This window comes from Cyprinodon tularosa, unplaced genomic scaffold (assembly GCF_016077235.1).
Source record: "Cyprinodon tularosa strain WSP-4 unplaced genomic scaffold, ASM1607723v1 ctg917, whole genome shotgun sequence".
NCBI classification, from domain to species: Eukaryota; Metazoa; Chordata; class Actinopteri; order Cyprinodontiformes; family Cyprinodontidae; genus Cyprinodon; species Cyprinodon tularosa.
In genome coordinates this window covers 202,591-222,646 of record NW_024039693.1, presented here as the reverse complement: position 1 = coordinate 222,646, position 20,056 = coordinate 202,591, and the positions used below count along the sequence as shown (strand labels likewise).

The 20,056-nt window shown below is 42.5% G+C and overlaps 1 protein-coding gene across 2 annotated transcripts in view; it reads right to left on the bottom strand.

Moving 5' to 3' along the window:
- LOC119776176 (aminopeptidase N-like) overlaps positions 1 to 20,056 on the bottom strand; it is a 48,815-nt gene that overhangs the window by 9,930 nt on the left and 18,829 nt on the right. For both annotated transcript variants that reach the window (XM_038274457.1, XM_038274458.1), the window contains 3 exons: positions 17,237 to 17,347; positions 15,153 to 15,320; positions 14,765 to 14,905 (listed from right to left, as the gene is read on the bottom strand). In XM_038274457.1, the coding sequence (XP_038130385.1) occupies positions 14,765 to 14,905; positions 15,153 to 15,320; positions 17,237 to 17,347 (420 nt within the window). The remainder of the gene's footprint in view (positions 1 to 14,764; positions 14,906 to 15,152; positions 15,321 to 17,236; positions 17,348 to 20,056) is intronic.

Sequence of the window (20,056 nt, the reverse complement as noted above, 5' to 3'; positions counted from 1 at the left end):
TATTATTTTCACCTATAAACATAGAAAAAGTCAGCAGCCTTTTGAAATGTTCTGTAGTATGGTATAAATCAAGATTCTCTAGAACATATCTCCAAAGCCTGCTATTTTCTGTAACACAAGTGTGCTACCCACAGTAATTGCTGATAAAAAGTCTAAAGACTGTTTTAGAATTTTCATATTTCTTTATGCTATTACTAGTTTTAAATCTGTGGTAAACCATTGTTTTACAGCAACTCCTCTCTCACATATACAATATTGCATCTTCTAATGTTTCCTTAAAGACTGTTTAGGACAGGAAGCTACAAAACGTTAAATGACCATAAACTCAATGTAAACCCCTAGCTATTATTATTTTATGTTTATTTTATTTATTTGTTCATTTATTTGTATGTTTGTTTCCGTTGTTTTATTTTTATTAATTTGTTACATTCTATGTCTCATTTTTTTGAGTTATAATGTCACCAGCTGCTGTGTATCTTTTTTTGATGTTTGAATTACTCTTTATTGTTACAGGGAATTGCCAATAAAGCAAAAAAAAAAAATGATAGACGCAGCTGTTCTCGCGAGTCCTTCCGTGTAACAATGACCTCGTTTGTGATTGGAGGAGCTATACTCAGAAGAACTTTATCTCCAGTTCCTTTGTTTGGATTTTGCTGGTACGTGATCAATGGCTGGACAACGTCTAGCGTTCAACTCGCCTTCAACTCCTCTTGGACGTGATGGCGACTCTGCAGTCGAACAACTGTGCGGGAGAGACGAACTCAAAGAAGAGAAGCTAGCGGTAAATATATGCTCGATTACTGCTAGCTAAGCTAAAAGCTAAAGCTACGGCTAATAGTAGCCTAGCCTAAAGCTACGGCTAATAGTAGCCTTGCAAGAACAAGCTTTATTAAAGTGTATTTTTTGTGATTCACAGGAAGCAGTACGCCGTCTTCACAACTCGGAGACAAATTGCAGGCGCTATGAACCAGAGCAAGGGTAAGAGTTAAAGAATATGCTTTCATTCTGCGGTAAAAGGAAATAGATACGGATTGATACCGATCATAACTGTACATTTTGTTTTCACAGACTAATCTCACCTCACAATGAGGCGGTGACCTCCTATTATTCATACCACTCTCATTTAATTGTTTTCCAGCTGCCTGTAAGACGTATTATGAGACGGTACGCAGGAGCTTCAGATATATGCAGCCAGCGAACACGTTGCGCGCGGAAGCTGCCAAGCATTCGGAAAAGAAAGAGAGTAAGACTTTATTTGGCGACTATTTTTCAGGTGCATTGATAGATGTGTTGTGTCCATACGCAGTGCATCCCATCGCATAGTGCTGATTCATTGTTTTTTTTTTTTTTTTTACAGCTGCTGGAATCGAGGCAGTGTGCTAGCTGATGAGGAAGGGGTACTCTGTAATGGCCGCCGCCATTTCGTAGGCCGGATCTCTCTGAACTCTGTGTTAAGCTGCAGTCCCGGTTAGAAGCGATGCCGAAGTACAGGGCCACGCACAGTAGGCGTCTGCACATCGGACCTGCCTCGGAGGGAATGCTGCCAGTTACCTCCAACCCAGAGAAGGCAAACGGACCGTTCACGGAGTTGTAATTTTTGGATACGCATGTGTGGGCAGATCCTCGCATTGTATATAGTTGTGTTTGTTTTAATAAAGCTCTTTCTTTGCATAAACAGCTTCCTGGCAAATGTTAATTTCCTGTATAAATTCATTCATGTCCTTGATGGTAGCCTAATAATTGTGTAGTATGCAAAATACGATAAGGGATATCGCAACTGGCCCACCTTTACAGGTACTTGCCCCTGCGCCATCTGTGGGCCAGTGGCATCGCTCTCTCTCTCTCTCTTTCCTTCCCTCAAGGCACCACTAGGTCTCTGTGACTGGAATCGGAGTTGGGTAGGCTCAGAAGGTTGTCAAATGGGCACCCCCCCTTCACTGGTGATTCATTGATTTAAGCCCATGACACCTCAGAGGGGCTCAACGGCAAATCCAGCATCCTGGACCCACCCCTACAGAATGCCACCCAACTCCTCATCCAGTTCTTCATTCACTCAGTGCCTCGGTTCTGCCAGCGCACCTCGCGCTGCATCCAAATCCAGCGAGATGCCTCCTCCGCCCGCTTGGTGACGTTGGCTACAAGCCGCTTCCTGGCCAGCCCTTCAATCCCCAGCAGTCCAAGGGCTCTCCATAGCGACCGTCCAGCAAAGCCTCTGCAGCCCACCTCCACTGGGAGATTCCAGGTCTTCTATCCATTTTGCTGGCTCTCTAGGATGAGGGCTTGGTATTTATTAAGCTTACGCTCATAGGCCTCCTCCATCCTCTCTTCCCAGGGGATAGTCAGCTCAATGAGCACCACCTGCTTGGTACCTTTAGACCACAGAACAATGTCTGGTCTCAGGCTAGTGTGGGCTATCTCCTCCGGGAATTTGCCCGCATCTGCCAGTCATTTGCCGTGGCCAGGACCCCCTTGCTCTTCCCTCCTACTACTCCACTTTCTCCTGCCCTGGTAAAATGTATGAAACATGCCCTTTGGACTGCTGTCTTGCCCTTTTCCTTGCCTGCTCGATGCCGTCGGCCAATTGAGTAGAAGTAAAGGATAACATAAATACACAGCATATGAATAAATAAATATATGAATGAAAAAATATATGAATAAATAAATAAATATATATTTATATATATATATATATAAATATATATATATATATTTACATATATATTTATGTAAATATATATATATATATGCCAACCAATCACGAGCGATTTTACTTGTTTGAGAATAGTGGTTTCAGCCAATACTGAGTAGGTTATTCAAGCCAGACTTGGCCAGCCGTGCGGGTTCGCTGCATTCATATGCTAATTAGAGCCATTAGTACAGCTGATCGCTCTCCACATACACTATATTGCCAAAAGTATTTGCTCACCTGCCTTGACTCACATATGAGCTTAAGTGACATCCCGTTCCTAATCCATAGGGTTCAATATGACGTCGGTCCACCCTTTGCAGCTAGAACAGCTTCAACTCTTCTGGGAAGGCTGTCCACAAGGTTTAGGAGTGTGTTTATGGGAATTTTTGACCATTCTTCCAGAAGCGCATTTGTGAGGTCGCACACTGATGTTGGACGAGAAGGCCTGGCTCTCAGTCTCCGCTCTAATTCATCCCAAAGGTGTTCTATCGGGTTGAGGTCAGGACTCTGTGCAGGCCAGTCAAGTTCATCCACACCAGACTCTGTCATCCATGTCTTTATGGACCTTGCTTTGTGCACTGGTGCACAGTCATGTTGGAAGAGGAAGGGGCCAGCTCCAAACTGTTCCCACACAGTTGGGAGCATGGAATTGTCCAAAATGTCTTGGTATGCTGAAGCATTCAGAGTTCCTTTCACTGGAACTAAGGGGCCAAGCCCAGCTCCTGAAAAACAACCTCACACCATAATCCCCCCTCCACCAAACTTTACACTTGGCACAATGCAGTCAGACAAGTACCGTTCTCCTGGCAACCGCCAAACCCAGACCCGTCCATCAGATTGCCAGATGGAGAAGCGCGATTCGTCACTCCAGAGAACGCGTCTCCACTGCTCTAGAGTCCAGTGGCGGCGTGCTTTACACCACCGCATCCGACGCTTTGCATTGCACTTGGTGATGTATGGCTTGGATGCAGCTGCTCGACCATGGAAACCCATTCCATGAAGCTCTCTGCGCACTGTTCTTGAGCTAATCTGAAGGCCACATGAAGTTTGGAGGTCTGTAGTGATTGACTCTGCAGAAAGTTGGCGACCTCTTCGCACTATGCGCGTCAGCATCCGCTGACCCCGCTCCGTCAGTTTACGTGGCCTACCACTTCGTGGCTGAGTTGCTGTCGTTCCCAAACACTTCCATTTTCTTATAATACAGCTGACAGTTGACTGTGGAATATTTAGGAGCGAGGAAATTTCACGACTGGATTTGTTGCACAGGTGGCATCCTATCACAGTTCCACGCTGGAATTCACTGAGCTCCTGAGAGCGACCCATTCTTTCACAAATGTTTGTAAAAACAGTCTGCATGCCTAGGTGCTTGAATTTATACACCTGTGGCCATGGAAGTGATTGGAACACCTGATTCCAATAATTTGGATGGGTGAGCAAATACTTTTGGCAATATAGTGTACGTCAGAGTCCGTTCCCGACTATTTGTGGCACTGACAAACGGCGACAAGCACGGGTTGCAAATTGTCGGTAAACTCCGAAAAATCTGGGAGATCTGCGGGAGTTTACGGGGCCGAAAATCTCACTTTTCATGCAGTGTTAGAACCTACATCAGGGTGGCCATGCCCAAAGAAGTGCAGGCCAAACTGGACGGAGTTGTGTTCTCTGAGCATGTCATACTGAGAAACGGGCTTTTGAAGACCAAAGCAAGATGCTGGCCACCCAATTACCCCAGCTGCAGCTTGGGGAGTTATCCAAAGCAAAGAAAGAAAGAGAGAAGCCCAAACATCAAGCGGCACTGACTGTGGCAGCCACACCCCCGACCGAGGGTGCATCAACAGGGGAGGCAGTCGTACAAGCACCAGTAGTGTCTCCTATCATCCCTCCGCCCACACAGCAGATGCAGTATCCAGCAGCACCACCTGTGGGAGGAGCCCTGCCACAGCAGACCCAACCACAACCAATCCCTCCTATTCATGTGCATCTAAACCAAGGAGGAGGCCCCCAACAAGCAATGTTCGGAAGAGGACGAGGGGGACCACCCATGCGGGGAAGATGGAGAGGACCGCAAGGAGCCCCAAGAAGGCCCCCTCAAGGTCAATACCAGCAGACGCCCCAGGCTGGTCCAGACATGGGATAACAGCGAGCGAGGCTGCAATGCTGGGGATGTGGACAAGTCGGACACATGCAAAGGGACTGCCCCACTAACCCATGGATGGGACCTCAGCCCCCTACCGCTGGACCAGCCACCTATGGAGCAGGACAAGAGTCATACTGGCAATAGGGATGCCCAGAGAAACCTGATAGAGAGGCCATTCTACCTGTATTAACCCAACGCCCACAAACAGAACCCACTATTGATGTCACTATATATGACATCCATCATCGCTTCATGATTGATACAGGAGCGGCCTACTCCTGTATAGGGAAAAGTGGAATTGGCCTGCCTCTCTCAGCATCAAAGATTCGAACAGTAGGTTTCTCTGGGAAGACCCAAATAATACCCATGACTGAGCCAGTTCCCATTATCATAGGTGAAAAGACTGTGTATGCACCACTGCTTTACTCAGAAGATACGCCAATTAATCTGCTGGGTAGAGATGTGCTATTCCAGCTTAATGCAAAAAAATATATGCACCCCTAATGGAATCTCTTTTGAGGCGACAGACAAGAATGAAGCCTATATGATGCCACTAGGCCCACAAATGACCCCCCAGGCAACAAGTCGTGAACTAGAAGACCAAGTATTTTGGCTAAAACTCACATCACCAGGTTCCTTCCTCCAACTGGAGTGGGAGACATGGAGACATGGAGACCCCTGATAATGAATCACTACGACAAATCTAGAGAACCTTTTCTCCCTCTCCAATGTACCATGTTTTATGACAAAGGCAAGACACATGAAGACTACGAGAAGAGTTGGGATGAAGAAATTAACAACAAAACAACTGTCATCCAATACGCCGACATAGTGGTTGGACCACAAGGAGCTGCAGCTGTTGTCACATTTCCTGATAAAGATGTAGCAGAATGGTTCCAGGTTACCAACTCAGCACCACATGTCACATTGCTGATTGCAGACAAGTATGAGTCACATGACCTGGGACCCATGGTTCAAGAAGCCAAGCAAGTCGTGGAATGGGTTGATACAGCCTGGAACCGCATTAGCGTATCAAAAGATGGACTGTTCTTTAAATCTCATATTCACAAGCTGATGAAGTTATGGCAGAACACATTAAAATTCCTGGGAAAATTTTTATTCCTTTCTGTAATTCCTTTCATATTCTTATACTATGTGAATTGAATAAATATATTAAACACTAAAGTTCCTGGGAAAAGACAAATGGCAGTGGCTGAGGAACATGAATCATTATTAGAACAAGTTCCAGAGCAGTTATGGTCTAAAAGTAAAACAGATGTCGGATTAGTAAAATCAGCAGATCCCATCAAGTTCACCATCAAATTAAATGTTAAATTACCCTTCCAAAGACAGTACCCACTTAAACGAGAAGCGGTAGAAGGTATACAACCCATGATTACAGGATTAGAAACAGCAGGAGTTCTTAAACCAACAGAAAGTCCCTGTAACACACAGATTTTCCCATCAGAAAGCCTAACAGTAATGACTATAGACTAGTCCATGACCTAAGATTAATTAATGCTATTGTAGCAGAAGAAATACCAGTGGTACCAGACCCCCACACACTATTGAGTAATATACCCCCAGGCACAAAATGGTTTACTGTGATAGATCTGTGTTCAGCATTTTTCAGTGTACCGGTCCATCCAGATTCCCAGTTTTTGTTTGCATTTACGTACAAAGGCCAACAGTATACTTATACACGTTTGCCACAGGGCTTTGTACACTTGCCATCAATTTTCAATTGTGTACTGGCGAATGATTTAAATCACCTTGACATACCATCTACAATGGTGATGTATGTTGATGATATTCTGATTTGTTCTGCTTCTAAAGAGCAGTGCGAGAGAGACTCCATTACAGTGTTGACTGCATTGGCAGAAGGAGGACACAAAGTAGGTAAAAAAAAATTGCAATTCTGCCAGCAAACTGTGGAGTATCTCGGCAGGCAACTCAGTGGGGACAAGAGGTCTATTGCACCGTCCCAATTAGAAGCCATAACTCAATTGCCCAAACCTCAGACTGTTGGTCACATGTTGTCTTTCCTTGGCATGGCAGGTTACAGCAGACCGTGGGTGTGTGATTATGCCATCAAAACGGCTCCACTGAGAGCACTGATTACAGCCGCGGGTCAAGGACACCAGTCGGCTCAATTACAATGGACAGACAAGGCAGAGGGTGCATTCCAGCTGCTGAAACAAGATCTCCAAACTGCTCCTGCTCTGGCCAATCCAGATTACGGCAAACCATTCCATCTGTATGTGGCTGAGCGACAAGGGTATGCATGTGCAGTATTGATGCAAGACACCCCCACAGGTAAACAGCCAATTTCTTATTATAGCACAAAACTGGATGGTGTCGAAGAAGGCCTGCCTCCCTGCTACCAGGGCTTGGCAGCAGCAGCCTTCGCAAATAAAAAAGGCCTCAGTTATTCCTATGGGCCACCCTGTTATTTTGTATACATCACATCAATTACATGCACTGCTCACAAGCCCACGCTTTGTGATAACCCAAGCTCGTCGAACAGGTTATGAAGTTCTGCTTTCAGGACCTGACCTAACAATACAACGTTGTACCACAATTAACCCAGCCACAAGAATGGTATTGCCCACAGAAGATGAGCCCCATGATTGTCTCCAGGAGACGGACACCTTCATGAAGGTAAGGGAGGATTTGTACAATCATCCAATCCCATCTGATCTGACGCTTTTTGTAGATGGATCATGCGTCAGAGGCGAGACAGGGAACAAAGCTGGATATGGAGTGGTCAGGCTTGACCCCGATGGCACCTATCCTAAGGTGCAGTCGGTAAGCCTTGACCAACCTTGCTCTGCCCAGTTGGCAGAGATAAAAGCATTAACAGCTGCATGTAAATTGGCTACTGGTAAAAGAGTGACCATCTATACTGAAAGTGCATATGGATACGGGGTATGCCACATAAACGCAAGCATCTGGAAACAACGAGGATTCGTTTGAACAGATGGTACCCCCGTAACACATGGGCAAGCTGTCGTGGAATGAATGCAGGCTATGCAACTCCCATCTGCGTTAGCTATTGTAAAATGTGCTGCTCATCAGACGGCAAAAACACCTATCGCCATAGGAAACAACTTGGCAGATGAGGCAGCTAAAGAAGCCACAGGACCTGCAGTGCAAGGACCAATGGTTCATGTAGCTGAATGTGAAACTATTACTAATCTAGCCTCGTTAATAGAAGCCCAGAATAGAATATCTGAAGCGGAAAAACGTCTGTGGGTGCAAAGGGGGGCAACACGCTTATCACGCCCCCACGATGGGTTGTGGCGTAGTTTTTGAGGGCATTTTGTACTGCCGTTGTCCTTATTACCAACTGCCATTAAAATAATGCATGGACCTGATCATTGTTCACAAGCCCAAGTCATTCGGAAGCTACAGGCCGTTTGTTGGTCACCTTACATGACACCTATGGTAGACAGAGAACTGGCCATATTTCCACATTGTCCCAAGTATAATGTGCGTAAGATGTTCACACAACCCCTAGCACATATCCCCATGCCGGACGGTCCGTTCCGCCATCTGATTATGGATTAAGTTGACATGATTACTCGTGTTCAGGGAAAGAGGTATATGCTGGTGGTTGTTTGTAGGTTTAGCAGATGGGTGGAGGCATGCCCCACTGCTAAGAACGACCACAAAGCAGCAGCAAGGTTTTTGTGCAAAGAAGTGTTTCCCAGGTTTGGCATGCCTGATACTATATCATCGGATAACGGACCTCACTTTGTTTCACAGGTGATCCAGCAAATATTCAAACAATTGTGTATAAAACAAAAGTTTGGTTGTGTGTACCATCCCCAATCACAGGCATCGGTGGAACGAGCTGAAAACGAAAATAGCTAAAATTATTGCTGACAGTAACAACCGTTTAACATGGGTTGACGCATTGCCTATTGCTCTGATGGCAATGCGTTCTCAAACTAACCGAATAACCCATCTTACTCCTCATGAAATGCTTACAGGTTGACCAATGCCTCTCCCACAGGTTCGAGGACCCCAGGAGGAGGTTTCCCTGGCACAGCTCAAACGTGAACTGGGGGATTACCTCAGGTCACTAACCCACATTCAGAGACTCATATTTCAACAGGTGAAAGCAGCTCACAACCGAGACGAGACACATATTCCAGTGGACGTCAGGGACGTTCAAGTTGGTGACAGTGTGTTCATATGAGTCTTTAGACGTAAGTGGAACGAACCTCGTAGGGAAGGCCCCTTTAAACTTGTACTTACCACTCCCACTGCCCTGAAAGTTGAAGGTAAGCCGTTGTGGTTCCATAAAAACCACTGCACCCGGCACCGGCCGCCAGACCCACCTGGACTTGCTCCAGAACCAACGGGCTCTGCGCATGCTGACAGGGCAGCAAAAAGTCTCCCTCCGTGGCACCCCACCACAAGCTCACAGACGTCCCCACACCCCCGTCCACGTCAGATGGTCAAAGGCGTTCAGCACGCCTGGCGGCCCGACGGTCTCCAATGTCAGGGGACTCTGAGGATGACAGTGTTCATTCTTATGCTCCCGCTCCACCTTCTGACTCTGGTGGCAATGATGATGATCCTTCTGCCGCTCAGAGCTCTGATGGGTCTGACCCATCTCCATCCCTCGCTCAGGCACTGGACGAACTTCTTTCTTCTGACCCATCAGATGCTGGTGGAGTCCTGTCCCCTTCACATCCCTCATCTGCACCTTCCCCGTCCCTTCCCTCCCTTTCCCCTTCCTCCTCCGCGGCGAGTGGGCCGTCGATCGAATCGCGTCCGCCCACTCCATCGCCGTCTGGGCGTCTCTCGTATGCGTCTTCTTCCGACTCTGACTAGTTTTCTTCTTTTGTTAACCCTTTGTGGGTTAACAAGGGGGGATCTTATTAAGCTTACTACTAACAATGCACACTCACATTTAATGCGTCAAACACAAACATGTGCACTAGCAATGGTAACACTAGCTACTAACCAAGGGGTAATCAGTAATAATGATGGGGAGGACATATCACTAATGCATGTGCAAATCAAAGGATATGATTATGTAATGTCTGAAGAAATTTTAGGAAACGAGTCAATGGGGAAACATTGGCTTGGAATTCCACGAAGCATGGACTGCCGTGGGGATGGGATGGTGATCATTGAGGTAAGATGCAAAACAAACATATGCCAAAACATACTAACAAAACAAATAATGACAATAGAAAGAGCGCATAGAGTGGTACAACTAATGAACAGAAGACAGAAAAGAGATCTAGACAAATTAAAGACGGCACACTGGGAGACCAATATGTTCCAACAATGGATTCAGTACTCTGTCCAGACAATGTTCAAAGCCAAAAAGCGCCCTAAAGATGATTGTATAGATTGCTATAATGTTAAAAAATTACCAGCGCCTCAGATTATACCCGGAAGTAAAATAGGTGACTGCCCAGAAATAACGGTGAGGTGCTTTGCTCACTGTGCCATGCATATGGCCGAAGGCATTGAATCATGGTCAAAAGACTGGACGGTATGCCCCAAAGCACTGACCTCCTCAATAAATGATGTAATGAGCACGTTCTCCCTTCCTCCCGTAGTTCAAAAACCAACTGACTTGATTTTTCCGTTTTGTATAGCCCGAGGGAAAGAATTAGAAGAAGTAACCAATAGATCCTCTAACCTGATGTGGACAACAGACAGAATGGTGGAATGTAGTAAAAAACCATGGTACCCACCGACAGCAAACGGGAACATCACCAGCCACGTTAAGATATGTAAAACAAGTCTCAAGGCCACCATACGTTGTGAACAGGTAGTACCAGATGGGGGAGCCGTCATCTATGAGTTCCAACCTGCATTTGTAGCCACGTACCCATTACTGAGCCTGGCGAAGGGATCTGTCCCTTTAGGTGACATTTTCTGGATGTGTCACAATGAGACACAGATGTTGGCCACACTACCCGCCCAGTGGGAAGGGATCTGTGCACCAGTAATGCTGACAGGACAACTGAGGTTAATAGTAAATGACCCAATAGGCATTAATGAAACATCTAACGAAATAACCAATCGCACTAAAAGACGTACTCCCGTTAAACACGAATGGAAAACATCAGATGAGGTATATAACACCTGGGATCAGGTCCCATATGGGGTACCTGAAGAACAGGTTGCCATAGGGAATGATTGGATAGAAAGTGGAAGAGGGGTCGGTGCAGTACCAATCTGGGGATCAGTTGCCAATGCGCAGTACATAGCCCGAAATAGTAGATGGGTGAATCTCCTATGGTATAATCAACAAAGGTTTATAAATTTTACAATAAAGGGTGTAGATCTAGTAAAGGATCAATTGCATGCTACTTCACTAATGGTTCTACAAAATAGGTTCGTGCTGGAATCCTGCATGGCTGGGGACCAAGGAATATGTGATTACATCGGGGAAGATTGTTGTACTTTAATTCCCATGCATACAGATGTTAACGGCAGCCTCACAGGAGTCCTACAGGAAATGAAATGCATGAGAGATGAACATGTGCTGCAGTCCAATTGGAACACTCAGTTGAAGGGATTCTGGGATTGGTTCAATAAGCTTGGATGGGGAAGATATCTTAAGGCAGCAGGGATGATTCTAGGAGCGATAATATTGATAATATTAATAGTTATTTGCTGCGTCATACCCCTCATTTGGGGACTGGTCTCGAAACTTATTGTAAGTGTAACTGGTCAATTCCCAATCGTAGAAATACAATTAGACCAAGTCATATAAAACCATGATCCCCTCTCACCCCCACCAGGTACGTGCATTTTTTTAAAAAAGTATCAAGATTGTATATATATATTAATATGCATGACAATGAGTCACATACTTACTCATGTAGATATAGTAATTTGCATGCTGAATTATCCATAGATATAGAGATAATATGCCTCATGATGATACATAATTATGCTACACTATGTTTTCAAATGCAGAATATTGAAAATGGCGGAGTCTTATTATGGCCCATTTCCCGTACCCTCAAAGGCATGGTAAGAGTATGAAAATAGAGGAAGAATCTTCACACATGCGTCGGTAGACACACAAGTAGATGTAGCCGCAGGCACCAATATTCCTAACAGGCAGCCAGAAGATCCTGCAGGGGGGCCAGGCGTCGCACGGAACAGACCCATGATGACTCCTAGAAGGCAGTCTGATGACCAACCACCACCACCTAGAGGGAAGCCAATGTCCAGCCCGCCATCACCTGGGGCCCTGAGGATCGACTTCGGCCCAAACAGCACCCCTGCCAGTCCTGAGAACCTGGAGGACCGAGGACAGCTCGCCAGATCGCTCCAGGAGCTGCCATACACTTCAGGCGTGCTGACCGAGCTTAACGAGATGAGGCCTTTTTCTTCGCCAGAACAGCACAACGTTGTCTTCGCAGACACGGTGGTCAGCACTGAGGAATATCGTCACCTTGCATGGTTCTTGGCTCATCCACTAAATACCTATCGCACCATCGACGACCTTAAGCCTGAGATTACCTCTATGAGCAAAGAGGTTTATTCAAAGATGATGAAGGGTTTGGTGTACCCCTTCGCACGTCGACCAATAGAAGCACTCCGCCGCAGCATATACAAAACCAGGGAAAAGGGAAAGATGCTGCGGTTGACCCGAGAGTGTGATGAGCTGACACGTCAACTTCAGGAGGCACGGCAGGCCATAATCACCCTGCAAGGGAAATTGCTGCAGCTGACAGCTGATCAAGGGCGTATGGCTAGTACCACAACATTGCAGCAGCTGCCGGGGCCACAGACTCCAGGAAATACCAATGAAAGACCATGGGGGATGATGCCTTCTAACCCCCAAGGAGCCCCGGACTATTATTAATCTCACACACAACACAATACTGGATATAAAGGACATTGATGATTATGTATACCTATACTAAATATAACTGATAAAATAATTGTGTGCATGTATAAGGCATATGACAGTACGAATACTGTGCAGGAGAGTGCCACATGGTTACTCATATGTTGGTTGTAATGACTGTCCAGTGACCATTAGATGACAAGCTTGACTGACATGGTGCAGGCATGATAGAGTATATTTAGAGTTTATTTAACCATCAACTTGTTTGATGAATGAGTGTGCAGTGACACCTTTTGGGTGGGGGCTGCAATGACCAAGTAAGTGATTAAGCTGCTTGGACATGGCATTCCCCTACCTCGTATCATTGCTGCTTCAAAAAACAACAACTGAAAATCCTTCTACAAAAAAAGTAAGCAAGAGGAAAGGTCCTCATAAGTGTGCCAAGGGGGGGTTCCCTCCTTTTATTACATTTTATCATGAAAGCATATCCTCTTATATCATTCACTATTATTATATGGTGTGTTCTAGTCTCACTCTTAGTTTTGGTGTGCAAATACGTATAATCACCAGTTACTCTTGAAACTTCACATTTATAGTATTTCACTTTGACAATCACCTGTTGATTCACTTTGTGATCCTTTTCAGGATCACAGGGGGGAAATGTAGTGAATTAAATACTGCACTTTGAATAGAATATAGTGGATAAATGTTTCACAATAAATACATTTATGTTATATAGGCCAAAGAGTGTGCTTCAACATGAATAAAAGTAAAGCAATATGTGTATGGCCATCTGCAGGTGGCCGTTTGAAGTTTGAGATAAGATTAGAAGGGACAAAGAGAGGTGATGGAAGGGATAAAGTGAGGTGTTGGAAAGAATCCAAGGCTTAGATGCTGTGAGGTTGCAGTGAAGAGAGCCCAAAGATGAGGCCTGTTGATGAGTCATACGCATTGAGAATGGATTATTTTGACATATCAAGGTTGAACGACAAAGCTGTGCTAAAGTGTGATATATTGTGTTGTCATATCAAAGTTGTACAACAAAGCTATACCGCGCTGTGTGATGGTCAACAACAAAGTAATGTTTTAATGAAATTTTGAGCATCAAAGTTATGCTGAATGTTTTAATGAAATGTTATGAAACATAAGTTATACTGGATGAAACGTTGTTTTGACATATTGATGATCAAGGTTATGCTGAGTTTTTGATGTAACTGTAATATATGTCACCATGACCTGCAAAGGGATGTCACCATGACCTGCAAAAGAAAAGGCTTTGATAGGTCAGAGAAAGGCCTTGATTAAAATATATAAAAAATATGCTTTGAGGTGGGTTTTCCACCCGTAAGTTAAAAGAAATTGGAAATACCCGTGGAAAATAGTGCCTAAGAATATGCAAAATAGGAGGAGCTTGGGGAGGAGCCCCGAGCTCCAAGAGTGAATATAAGCCGGACTGTTTCTGTATGAAAGTTAGATGTTGAACGGTGAACATCTCATGTGGTGGACTTGTGTTGTTGCAATAAACCACTCTGGACCGTGACCCGTCTGCTTCTGCCTGATTTTTGATCATTGTTTGAAGACTTTTCAACTACTTTTTAAGAATTTTGAATTTTTACAAGACTTAACATACATTTTTAAGTCGTTGGGAGGACATTCCACGACATATAGCAAATGGCTATATTATTCTGTACAGATTGATAATAATAGACTAGAAGAAACTGTCCAACTTTAAAAGGTAATTTTGAATTGGTTTGCAAATAGACTAGAAGAAACTGTCCAACTTTAAAAGGTAATTTTGTATTGGTTTGCAAATTAAACAACTGTAAACAGTTTTGTTTTAGTTTCTTACTAAAGTGATCTATTTAAACCAGAGATTTTCCTGCTATTATGTTACTGTGTGGCGGATGTGTACACAAAGTAAACCCCGGTTATATTCTTTATATCATTTTAGTTATCCAGGGTTTATTGAATATTTAACTTTTAATGATGAGCTATTTTTATTACAGAACCTTTTTAACAATTTAGTTTTTGCCATTTATTTTGTGTAGTTATTCATAAAATGACCCATTCAGACACTCACATCCCGGCATCAACCTACCCCTGACTGAAATAATTCCAGTGGGCTCTCATGAAGTCCCAGGCCAGCGCTTGTCCCTCTGCGTTTTGCGCTATGTCAATAATGATAGAGGTGGCTTCCATCAGACGTATCTTGTCAGGGTCCAAAGTGTAATCCAAGTATCTGTAAGATAATTCAATACAATTCAATTCAGTTTATTTATATAGCGCCAAATTCACAACACATGTCATCTCAAGGCACTTTACAGTTCAACCAGATCATACAGTGAAGCAGACATAGAAAAAGAAACAGAGATACAAAAAGATAAGGAAGGTCCTGACTCAATGTACGCTTAACAGTAACTGGTATGACTAGGATTCACTGGAATACGAGCAGATCTGTTATGAGAGTAGCTCTGAATTGACATCACCTGCAGAGAAGCCAGGTCTGCTTGGTGCAGGACAGAGCTCTTCTCAGCTGCTCTCTCTCTGAGCTGTCAAAGGAATCCTGAAACTTCTCAAAGGCAAACTCCCACTCTTTCTTCTCACCGGCAGCCAATGCTTGGCAGTAGATAGTGGAGCGCAGATTGGGGTGGATGCTGAATAATAAAGGCAGAAAAACACTTTAGTTCTCTGATTGAAAAACCCTTGTTTAAGTAGAACTATTTACTTTATCAGTCTTAGTAATTACTCTCAAAAAACCTCTTCCACAGACATGCAGGACATTTTATTATACTGATACTGTTATGAAGAATGTTTAAAATACTTAAAGCCAAGGTAAGCCTACGGTAATATATTTTGTCATGGCGTGGTCCTTTTTTCTTTAATTAGACTTTTTTTTGAGGATTTTGAGATAAAGCCACCTGCCTGAAACCAGGCCAATCTGCCACCCGACTGTGTGTTTACTGTCAAGCTCTTCTTTTAAAAATGAAATGCATCTGCTAAACTCTCCGGTTTGCCGAACGGTGTAGAATACCCATTAAATCTTTAAAAACACTATTCAAGTTATGTTTTTATGTAAAGGCAGGTACCCTGCTGCAACTGAGCTCCCAACTGAGCGTCTGCATAGTTTAGATTAATAAATAATGTGATTATTCTGTCAGTGTGCTGACATGTATGTGACACTTTTGTAAATTCAGCATTAACAGAGCATATGTACTGTAACTGCGTTGGCATTTATGCCCATTCCCCAGAACTTCTCACTGTGGCAAAAAACGTCAGATGGCAGCTTAAATTAACAGGTGATCAAACTCAGCGTAGTGCAAAATGGAAATCTTTTGTGGTTTAAAACTTTATATTTTTATCAGACCCAAAGTAAATAAAACTAACAGCACGTTAAAATAAAGAGAAACATCAGCAAGAAAGCAGCCATAGCAAAGCTAAGGGTCAGGTATTCTTTTGTATGCTGCTATAGGCTTAGACTGCTGGAGGACATAGGGACCCCTTTTTCATCATTCAGCTTCATTCTATCTCTATTCTCCCACTCTGCAGAATTTGTTAGTTCAATCTCTAATGCTATGCTCTGTCTGCTTTTTCTCAAAGAAGCTTCATCTGGTCTGTTCCTGTTTGGCTGTGACTCCATCCTGGAGAGAAATATCAGCTGTGCTGCTGCCATCAACACCTTTGTTTGTAGATGTTGGAGCTCGGCCTGTTATTCACTGTAGTCCTGTTTCTCTGACTGTGACTAACTGGATGTGCCCCCTTCATCCTCTGACATGAGACATATAGGCATTTTTAGGCCAGCTGTTTGTTCTCAAACAGAAATTAACATTGAAATTAAGTTTTAATTTTTTTTAATGACTTTTTCAGTTGATACCTCAAATTTGGAAGTTGATAAAAAGGAAATATATTGTGACTTACTTGGACATTAAAGGAAATAATACCATCAGATACAGTAAGGGATAAACATCGGGGTTGCAAAATAAACATCTACTTCACTTGAACACATCAACACTAAATGTGTTTGATAAAAACGCAGAGGAGATTGATATTTTTTTTTCTTATTATTTTTCACAAAAACATTACATGCACTTACAAGCAGCTGTGGGCAAATACTGCCACACAGACATACCATGCTGTCAATATCAGTACTTCCCCACAACTGCAAGTAATTGCCCAAAATATCATGCAACGGTGGGCTGATACACAACCACATCTCAAGCCTGTATTCTACAACACATGCAATCGTAGTTAAAGCTGCACCTGGAAACATTTCAAATAACAATTAACTGGAAAATGTAACAAAAATATCTTGCAGGTTCATTTATTTGTATTTAAAATTCAGTTATTATATATCAGGGATCTTAAATAGATTTGAAACCCAGCGTGGTGCAGCTTTAGAAATAACAACAATGCTGCAACAACCAGACACACAAAAAGTGAGCAGACAACACCTACCTTTGCTAAACGAAGGCAGGAGAGAGAAAAGCTACAGAACGCAGGGAAGCTATTACAGTTAGCGCTTTGAAATTTCAGAAAACAGAGGTGCAGAAATGATGCTCAACCCAAACCTTACTTGTTGGTGCCGTTGACGTCCATCCATTCAGCAAACTTCTCTTTAGCCATCTCTATGCAGTCTGGGAGTCCAGTGGAACAGGCTGTCTCTATGGCGGTGATCTGCATGTGCCTTTAAATAAAGGAAAGAACCCAGTGATTGAGACTAATACAGTTAAATACTTCCACTGCATGAAAAGTGGGATTGTCAATATGCGGCACAGTAGATTGTCGTTGAACTTCAGGTTAGCGGCAGTTTACGGCAATTTGCAGGCTTCGCCGAAAACTCCCATAAATTGTCAGAAATTGACGTGGACTTTCTTAGGCAGTGTTCCCCCCATGCCTCCCCCCCATGGAATTCTAGGGGAGGCTTTAACGTGTAAATGAACATGCTGTAAGCTATACAAATGCATATCAGGGTTGCAGGGGGGGTTTTACTCCAAGTGACATGTTTCTAAAAGGTATGAAAATCTCTGATACAAAGAGATCAGGCTCAGTATAGCCTCTTACATTTTAGCTTGAATTGATTTATTTAATTAAAGTATAGAGACCAAAACAGATCTTTAGCTGACAGAGCAATACATTTAGAGCAGTAATAATTTAAAAAAAAAATTGCATTTAAGATAAAAAATAAAATGTGTGTCTGTCAATATGCTCAATTCACAATTACTTAAGTGGAAAAGTTTCAAGAAATGAGTCTGAGATGATTCACTTTATAACACGGCGCATTATCCTGTTGGAAGTAGCCATCAAAAGATTGGTACACTGTGGTCATAAGGTCCGGCCAGGTCAAGATCCGCAATTGCAATCGCACCAAACAGGAAAAAGAGCATCGACAAATTCCGGTTCGTCAAATTAAAATATAGCAGCAACAGATCGGTGACTAGAAATTATAGCACAATTCTTATATAAAAAAAAAAAAAAAAACTAACACCGTTTATTTAAATGATTGGATCCAAACTATTGGTTATTCACCAACGAGGAAGCAGATTTCTCATCTCCATCAAAATATTTATTTTATACAGAGGGACTTAAACTTTAATCAAATCCATTCAAAAGAAACTTCTTATTACAGGAATGAAAAGAGATGCTGAGTTTGGAAGTAGTGAACAAGTTCATTCAAAAAAAGCAGTTTTGAATTATCCTTATCCCCGTTACAAAAATATATATATATATATTTGGGCAGAAACTGAACATATGCTGGATGATGGTGGGATTTTTTTAATATGTCATATTAAATTAAGCGCTCACAGGGTTCATACAGGAATGAGTGACTCTAATTTAATGCTATTTTAATGCTATTAGAAATTATTTTAATGCCATCAACAAGAACCATGTACACAAGTTATTAGTGTACATGAAATATGAAGGAGCTGTAAGCAGAGTTCCATGACTCCTGTATGTATGTAAACACACACACACACATATATACGTATATATATATCCTCTAGCTTTTTCTCCGCCTGGAGCGATATAATATATCTGACGAAATTGTTTTTATAAGCATTTTTTTATTAAAGATTTATAAATACTTCGATAAACATATTTAAATCATTTTAGTGCCAATTAAGGCCTTGATTTAAAAAAAAAATGAATGAATTGTAATTATTTTTATTGATCCGCGGAAACCCTGGTTCATCTTGCGCATGCTCCCTACAGCGGAGGATGTATGCAATACGCTTTTCAAATAAAAAACAAAATCCTACTTTAAATATCAAAATGTACGGTTACCTGCTGGAACAAGTGAAAGTAGTGAGATATTAAGGTGTGTGGATGGACTATAAATTAAGTTTTGGAGTTCATATTCAGAAATTAATAGAAAAATGCAAAAAATGAATAAATGTGTTAAGATGCTTGTCAGAAGCTGATTGGGGAGCAAGCTGTCAGTCTTTGAAGAGAATTTATTATGCAGTGATTAGGTCAAACATAGATTATGGTAGTATAGTTTATAGCTCTGCGAATAAAACCTTACTTAATAAGATAGAAGTTAAACAAAATCAGGCTTTACGTATTTGTTGTGGAGCATTTAGATCATCTCCAGTAGTATCATTACTAGTTGAATTGGGAGAAATGCCACTTGAACAACGAAGGACTCAACTGAGAATGAGATATTGGGCTAGTGTAAAAGGACATGAAGAAAATCATCCAGGCAGACTTCTTCTGAAAGATTGTTGGGAATATGAATATAACGAAATACAAAGCTTTGGATGGGTAGTAAAGAAAGAGGCAAGCAGTTTGAATTTGAAAGATTATGTAATAAACCCAACTGTTCCAATACCGGCAATTCCCCCTTGGATGTTTTCTACACCAGTGATCGATTTACAAATACAAAAATAATGATTAAACAGGGGGAAAATACACCAACTGATATCATAGTACAACAACATTTATGTAAAGAATATTATTCAGTTCTACAGGTATATACAGATGGGTCTAAGGAGCCAGAGTCTGGAAGAACAGCAGCAGCAGTATACATTCCGACATTCAAAATAAAAATTGCAAAAGGAATATCTAATCATGTGTCAGTATTTACAACTGAAGTATTAGCTATCATATTAGCACTACAGTGGATCGAAGAAGTTCAACCACTAAGAACTGTAATATGTACCGACTCAATGGCTACGCTAAATAGTCTTCTAAGTGGAAAATATGAAACTAGGCAAGATTTAATATTTGAAGTATTGCAAAGTCTATTTAGAATAAGGCAGTTAAATATACTAGTATACTTTCTCTGGGTGCCAGCACATGTGGGTGTAGATGGAAATGAGAAAGCGGACAAGCTAGCAAAGAAAGCATTAAATCATCAGCAAATAGAAATGAATGTATTTTTAAGTAAATCAGA